At 40.0% G+C, this 8,675-nt stretch overlaps 1 protein-coding gene across 1 annotated transcript in view; it reads left to right on the forward strand.

The window, feature by feature from the left end:
* ENOX1 (ecto-NOX disulfide-thiol exchanger 1) overlaps positions 1-8,675 on the forward strand; it is a 367,040-nt gene that overhangs the window by 346,510 nt on the left and 11,855 nt on the right. Inside the window, exons 15-16 of the mRNA XM_018556618.1 lie at positions 586-639; positions 8,035-8,137. Of these exons, the coding sequence (XP_018412120.1) occupies positions 586-639; positions 8,035-8,137 (157 nt within the window). The remainder of the gene's footprint in view (positions 1-585; positions 640-8,034; positions 8,138-8,675) is intronic.

Here is an 8,675-nt window from a genome sequence, read left to right on the forward strand (position 1 = left end):
GAGGAGACGGACTCGGCGGCGGAGCCCGGAAGACGGAGCCAGAGGAGAGAGGTAAGTGCAGGGGTGTGGTGGAGAGGCTGCACATGTGATCTCGGCGACAGTTCACATGTAAACGAACATTCGTCTGCCTCACTCTACATTTAGTCCTGCTTGCACAAAGCAGGACTGAATGTAGAGAGGCCAACTTCCTGACAAGGACACCGCTGCCGCCCCTCTGCGCCCTGCCGCCCCGAGGCCAGGGCCTCGGTGGCATGGTGGGGAATCCGGGCCTGATGCCAAATGTTATTGAGCAATGTGCAGTAATCAGTTGCAAGGAAAACAATTTCATCTTTCACTGGTCAGATTTCAGTACACTGATGTGGCTCTAGATACCAGCACTTTGCACATCACCATTGCTCTTTGTAATGCTTTATTGAATACGCCTGCAGTGTCTTGTAAAGCAGTGGAATTAGAGGTTGTCTAAATATCTTTATATTGAATTTACAGTATTTTCATGCTGAGTGCTGAGTAAAACTGTTAAGCTTTTCTAGAAAATAAATATTTTCATTTTATACTAATGTTATTTTTATATCTATTATTTTCTAGCTTAAGAATGCCAAAGAGGTTTCAGATTCCAATAACCATAACTACCTCTGTAAAGTAAGTATGACGACATGAAGCCAAACACATTGAGAACAGTCAGCACCTGGTAGCATTGTTTTCCACGACTGTAATATGTCTCACTCGTCGACATTTTAATTCTTCATGTAGTCCCTATGACATTGTAATTCTATGCATTGTTTGCTGTTTGCAAGCATTGCTCATACACACCGAGCTGACACTGTTTATGAAACACAAGGAAATAAATCAACCATTGCATTGTGATTTGTCACAGAAAAAAGATGAACTGTGTCTGCATAAAAGCCGGGATAAACTCTACAAAAATATCCATTATGCTGAAAAAGCAATTATTAGGTTTCTATTCATTTCCGACTTTCCTGTTTATTAATTACATGGTTATAATCAACATTAATCAGTAGGGGATTTGAGAAACAACACATAGAGGAATATTGTGTTCTGGGAGCTTAGCTCATATTTGAGCTATACTTTATTTGAATGCACTTAATTTGCTTGTTGTTCTCATGATTAGGTTTAAGCATCATGCTTCTAGGTGGGTCCAGATTTTCTCTGACTGTATAACATGGTACATTTCTGTTATTATTTAATGGCAACTGTTTCTATCCTTTATCAATGTTAACTCTGTTAGCTAACTTAACTGAACACCAGACAAAGGACTCAATACACATTTGGGAGCCAAATCACTAGCCACTCAGTACAACCCTGTCCAGCAGGTCTTGTCCTTCCCCCAGCCTGTGACTGGGCAGTGAAATGAGAAGCAGTATACTGATGAGCTAATGTTTCTGTCTCTCTGCTCTCTTCTCCCTTTAGCTTGCCCCTTGTTAACATGAGCAAGCTAACCAGCTCCTAGTATTTATGTCTCCCTCTGCCAGTGTGAGCACCACTGTACAGGGGATTACAAGAGGCTTATACCAAGTAAAAGTCAGGTAATGATGCATCATTTCACAGCGTCCATGGTTTATAAGAAGTCCTGCACCTCCCACTACTAATGTGCTTAATTAGTGTGCCCAAAATATGTGAAATCTTTTCAATTATATGTTGCACAAGTTGCACTATTTCTATTAATTGTTGCAAATAGAGATTTTCTTATTTCTCGGTCACATTTCACATTAATTCGGAACATGTGTCTCAAATCATTATTTATTTGTCACACTAGTAAAAATATCACAATCTGCACTATTTTAATGTCACATACCTGATAGTTTATCAGATCTATTCTATCTGATAAAGAGATCTAATACGATTAGAAAGCTTGCATCTTTAAAATGTTGTTTGATTATAAACGTTAGCACTCCAAACTTTCTACTTTGATCAATAGCTGATGTGGTACAAGAGTCTACACTGCTGCCGCAGTGTTGGCTAAAGGCATTGTTCAGCTCTGATCACAGAGGAGCTGCTACCAAGCAGCAAATTTTAAGTCAGAGGATACAATTTCTCACTAAGGAGATCCCCTATTATAGGACAACTGTTATAAAAATGTATGCAGTGTACAGTGCATATAAAAGGTCTACACACCCAGGGGCGTATTTACCGCGAGGCAAACAAGGCGTTTGCCTGGAGCGGCACTTTGCAGGGGGGCGAATTAAAAACAAATTAAAATCTTTAAAGGGGGGAAAAATACATGTACAATAACATGGTTGCATAAATATGCACACCCTTACACAAATACTTTGTTGAAGCACCTTTATATTTTTATGACAGCATTCAGTCTTTTGGCGTCTGTCAGCATGGCACATCTTGCCTTGGGAATCTTTGCCTACTCTTCCTTGCAAAAGCTCTCCAACTCTGTCAGATTGCAAAGGCATCTTCTGTGCACAGCCCTTTTCAGGTCACCCCACAGATTTTCATTTCGATTCAGGTCCAGGCTCCAGCTGGGCCATTCCAAAACTTCATCTGGGGAAGCCATTCTTTGTTGATTTGGAGGTATGCTTTGGGTTGTTGTCATGCTGAAAGGGGAAATTCCTCTTTAGCTTTTTAGTAGAGGCTTAAAGGTTTTGTGCCAAAATTGACAAAAATTTAGAACTGTAGGAATACCATTTTCTCTCTGACGGGTAAAAGGTTGCCACCTAGTGGGGTTCCAGACTTTGCAAGTGAGATCTGACAGTGAGGCTTTGGCGCTGGTGGACGTTTTTACACATATTTTTTGATATTTGGAACTGTTCGTAAGCCCCCCACCTGGACCCCAGTTCCAAGTGAAGAACAACAGCATGAAAGCATAGTGCTGCCACCACCATGCTTCACTGTGGGTATGGTGTTCTTTTGGTGATGTGCAGTGTTGTTTTTGTGCCAAATATTCTTTTGGGAATTATGGCCAAAAAGTTCAATCTTGGTCCCATCACATCATGACACATTTTCCCATATGCTTTTGTCAGACTTCATATAGGTTTTTACAAAATGTAGCAGGGCGTGGATGCTTTTCCTAGTAAGAAAAGGTTTCCCTCTTGCCACCTTACCCCATAGCCCAGACATATGAAGAATATGGGGGATTGTTGTCACATGTAGTACATAACCAGTACTTGTCGAACAGTAATCTTGGGAACTCAGAAAGTATTAAACAATAGGTGGAGTTAAAAATGAGCTAAAACATTCTCACATTTTGTCACTAACATGAGCTGCACGCACTACTAGATATCATCGTGTCAAAAAATCTTCACTGCACATTACAAATAGCTGTAGAAAGATACAAGCCTTGCAGCTACATCAAACACAAGTTACTAGCTAAACATGTACTTTTGTGTGTAATCTGCAGAGCGTTTACTGTGCCAATGCAGATGATCGTCCCACCTCCAGCTAGGTTGCAGTAATTCATGTAAATAATGAGGTGAATGTCATTTTCTAATTGAATCGATGACAGGCTTCATTATGTAAATAAATACAATAAACCCCTCCAAGCAATTAAAAGTAACCTTGCACATGAAGAGATAAGGCACATGAATTGTTATTTGTGATGTATATCAGACCTGAGGGAATTGCAGAGAGGTAGGAGCGATGTACATGTTACAGATTAGAATTCTGTCGACTCAATGCACTCTGCTGTTGTCCTAGACATAATACATGTAATTACGTTTTTTTTCCCTTTTGTATGTTAATAATAAACACTCTTTGTGTATGTCTGCTATGCAGGACAAAGTCCTTTTCAAACTGTGCAAAATTGACCAAAACCACTTGTCACACTAACATATAAATAGGTAAGGAAACCATTGCAACACATACTTGCTGTTGTATATGAAAAGCAAATATTTTCTTCCATAATCCTTTTAAGAGCTTGCCGTCAACAGGTAGACGGCAGACTCTTCCCAGTGGGTGAACATACCTGTACGTGATTTTTTTTTCTTCTACTCTAGAGGGCGCAAGTACGAGCAGAATCCCGCAAAATTATTTTAGGAGCCAGTACCGGCTGTGACGTACATCGCTTCTATGATGACAATGTGCAGCTGCCCTCTGCGTTCCCCCCCGCCACCTCCACCGTTTTCCACCGCCGCTACTAGTTATCCCAGGCCCCAATGTCCCCCCTGGGCCCAGGACCGGCTCAGCAACTGCTTACACTAGGAGCGGAGGAGAGATCAGCATTGCCCCATACTGCACATTAGCATAATGCAACTTAGTATTGGAGCTTCCATCTTAAAGAGACATTGTCACCTTGCACATGTAGAGCCTTCCTTTTATACTATACTTGCTTGCACTCCTTCATCACTCTTTAAATGGCAGCAGGGGACACTATCTGGCACTTCTGGGTGTGGAGCAGCATGTAACCTTCACCCTGTAGCAGTGCTTAGCAACCAATCACTAGGCCTAAGGAATGTCAGATGACTGAGAGAGTAACGAGTATCCCTAAGTATATAAGGGATGTGGGATTGCAGAGTCAATGTAACTTTGCCCTTTAAATACTCTAATGAAAGTCTAAGAGCTAGAATGTTAGTACTTGAAAGTTTGTTAAATAAAGGCTGAATAACATCCCTCAGAACAGTCCCATAACCAATGCTTTGTAAAACAGTGTGCAGGATGCATTATTGCTTAGCCAGCGGGGCACATGCACAGTGAATGTGCATTATTTTACCCATAGTATTTTAGGATGCCATTGCTTCTCCTATTTCTTTTGTTTTATGAGAGAATGTTGTCCTATTTTACAGTAGAATTGTCAAAACTGGCTTTTTGCCAATGGCTATAGAATGTTAGGAATATGCAATGCACAAATTAATATATTTTACATTAAATATTACTGCTGTTAATCCTATTTTATTAATATTCAACTGTGACTGCATTTTATAGGAAGAAGGAGCACAGCTGAGGCCCAGCATTTTATTGCTTCATAGTAAAGGCTTCTGGGGGCTAAATAATATTCAAATTATGCTTCTAAGCTGTTCATTTCAGTGCCCTACTAACCTCCTCTCATACTGTGTCCAATTTCTGCCTCAAATACAGATAAAATACACAACCAAAAGGCGCAACAGATGCAGTCTCCTGGTGTAACATGCTGAGATTTAGATACATTTAACATATAATAATATGCAATTAATTTAAAGGCTGTGTGATACAGATATGACAGTGTGCACATGGTTGGAGATTTCAACATTAGAGCATATTGAAACTCACAACTTTTAGTTTTAGATTGGGGAAAGGTTAAAACAACTTCCAGGTTTTTTTGTTTGTTTGCTGTCAGCATTTCATTGAAGAGATATCCCTTTCCTTCTTTTCCACAGACAATAGGAAGTGAGGGGAAATCATCTCTTTTCTTTTTCTCTGTTGCAGTGACAACTGTAACATTCTAAATTTTTAAATAATGTCTGTCCTGGTGAAAATAGTAACCAGGACAGATGGAGAGGGTAAATCTTCACAGTGAGAACCCAGATAGCAATAAAAACATGACTTGGATTTGAACACTTCTTTACTCCAAAACTAAAAAAATTTTTTTTTTAGATACATAGATATTGGTTGGTGCTGATGCTCTTAGTATCTGTGGACTAGTTGTGCAACCTCGGGCTATTTATGTTACAGTGCTTTGCATACTTTACATATTTACATCCTTTCAACATGTCCTCATTTTATAGCATTGCAACCTTGACATCACAGCTCTACGGTTGTCTCCTGTGCTCCAGTTTTGCTGACCTCTGCGCTGATCTCCCTCTGTAATCAACAGAGTTCTGTGGTCCATGTGTGAGTGCAGAGGACAGCTTTCACATTGAGTGCAAATCCATACTGATTACACTGGGAGAGATGTTGTTGCTGTTATTCATAAATGTTGTTGCACTGCAATAATGCAAATGCTTTGTGACAGAAACATAATTTTGTGCCTTTATTTGAGTGATTTTGACAAGGTGATGGTGATGGCTAGATAACTTGGAGCATCTACAAAACTGCAGCTCTTGTGGGATATCCCTGGACAGCACCTAACAAAAGTGGACCAAGGAAGAAAAACTGGTGACAGGCTCATGAGTGACCTAGGCTCATTCATGTACGTTGGGAACAAATGGTGGCCTGTGTAGTCTGATCCAATAGAAGAGCTACTGTTGCTCCAATTGCTGAAAAAGTTCATGCCAGTTCCAAAAGAAAGGTGTCTGAACACACAGTGCATCGTAGTTTATTGCATGGGGCCCATGCTAACCCGTGTCCACCACCAAAGTGCTTACAATGGGCACGTGAGTTTCAGAACTGGACCATGAAGCAATGGAAGAAGGTGGGCCTGTCTATTGAATTGCGTTTTCTTTTACATCATGAGGATGGTTGGGTGCATGTGTGTCACTTACCTGGTAAAGAGATGACGTCAGGATGCACTATTGGAAGATGGCAAGCCGGTGCAGTTAGTGTGATGCTTTGGGCAATGTTTTGCTGGATAATCTTGGGTCCTGCCATTCATGTGGATGTTACTTTGACACACACCATCTATCTAAGCATTGTTGCTTTGCAACTGCATCCCTTCATGGAAACGATGTTCCCTGATGGCAGTGGCGTCTTTCAGCAGGATAATGTGCCCTGCCACACTGTAAAAATAGTTGAAAAATGGTTTGAGGAACACAACAACAAGTTTGAGGTGTTGATCTCATTCCAATCAAGCATCTGTGGGATGTGCTGTAAAACCAAGTCTGATCCATGGAGGCACCAATTCACAACTTAAAGGATCTGCTTCTGATGGCTTTGTGTCAGATACCACAGCATACCTTAAGGGGTCTAGTAGAGTTTGGCTTTGGCAGCAAAAGGGGGTCCTACTCAGTACTAGGCAGGTTGTCATAAGGTTGTAGTTGATTGGTGTAGGGGCTTTCTTAAAATGGGGTTCACCAATGCTTGTTTTAAAGTTGTAGGGATGATGCCAGTGGAAAGGGAGAGGTTGAAGATGTGGGTCAGAGATTTTGGAATAGAGCTAGAGGGTAACCGGAGTTCTTGTGAGGGGATTGGGCTCAAGGGGCGGGTAGTTAGGTAGGTGTTGGATAAAAGAGTAGCTACTTTGTCTGCAGTGACAGGATCAAATGAAGAGAGTATGGAATGGGGTGGTAAATAAGGTGTATTTAAAGTGGCAGATGTCTGGACAGTGGCAACCTCATGGTGAATAGCGTCAATCTTGTCTTTGAAGTGATTGGCAATCTCCTGAGCAGTGAGTGAGTTGGTTGGAGGAGGCGGCCAATAGAGGGAACATGTTGCTATGAGGATGCTTGTTCTGATGACGGGTAAGAGGGGAATTATCTCCCTTTGGCAACATTTTGTCTTACTACCTGTTCCGTCTACAGAACAGAAAACTAACGGAAATCTTTTGAATGGGACACAGAAAAAAATACCAGATGGAAGATTTAGCAAATCCCTGCTCTATCCAAAATGTTAAAAAAAAAACAACAATTTAGGTTATAGATTCCAGGTTGCAACACTACAAAATGTGGAAAATCCAAAGGTGGTAAACTGTTATCCAAAGCAGTGTATGTAGCTGGCTCATGTTCTCATTGTCTTGAGTTTAAGAGGGTGTTCAATGTATTCTCCAACAAATGTCTTATTTGCATACATTTTGCTTTTTCACATTCAATGCGATGTGCGATTATTAATTTAATGAGAAAAAACCTTCCAGTACAGAAATGCATTTTTTAAATTCCAATTACATCTCCTTTCATTCTCTTCAAGCATAAATCTTCCTTATGTTTATGAGGCACCTATTTCAGTTTAATTAAAGAAGCAAAACAGTCAGTGCCAATACACAGCAGGATGAAAGGTGCCTGCTAAGACCAAGCATTATTTACACCATCTCAGAAAGATTTAGATTCTACAACATGGAATTGAGACCTTCTGCTTCCATTGCTGTTTTGTTTCCACATGCAGAACAAATGCACATAATCATGCAAATGTTTTTATGTGTTCAATGAAATAACACTGCAAACTGACGATAACTGTGCAATACTCCCAAATAACCAAAATGTGTCTTTTTTTGTATACTTGCAGGAGAACGGCACTGTCAGTGTTGCTGTGTTCAATCACGATAAAGAAAAGGATGCAGAAAAACAAAGACAGACTCTTAAATCAGAGAAGGAAGCTCTGCTTATAGGTAAGCCTGAAAGCCAAAAGCACAAGAATATACCAGCACACACAGATTAATTGAAATGTTGCTTTTCTTACCTCAAATTGGTTGCAGTTATGACATCTCTGATCATAGCCATTCATGTAGTTTCTAAACGTCAATCCATAAATACATGTGCACATCCCCATCATCTTTTTCACAATATGGTGGTACAGAGATAGTTAAAGGATGTTTTGTCTTTGTACTTTTTTACTTTTGTTGGGGAACTAAATGCAGCTTCTTCTGTGCTTTAGCTTCTTCAGAGCACTAGGCCAGTAGAAACATAATGACACAAGTCGTTGCCCACAGTGTCTTTTAAAAGGATTACTGGAAAAATTTTACCTGGATACAGGAAAATGTCTCTCCTCCAAATCAGACTCTTTTTTACTTTTTCTTTTTCCATGTTCATTCCCATAGCTTGAAATATTTTCCATTAAAGATGTAAGGTGGAATCTGCAGCAAAAATAAATAAATGTATATATATTTATATATTATATATGTATAGATATATATATATATATAATAT

The sequence above is a fragment of the Nanorana parkeri genome, unplaced genomic scaffold (assembly GCF_000935625.1).
Source record: "Nanorana parkeri isolate BGI_ZX_2015 unplaced genomic scaffold, ASM93562v1 scaffold243, whole genome shotgun sequence".
NCBI lineage: Eukaryota > Metazoa > Chordata > Amphibia > Anura > Dicroglossidae > Nanorana > Nanorana parkeri.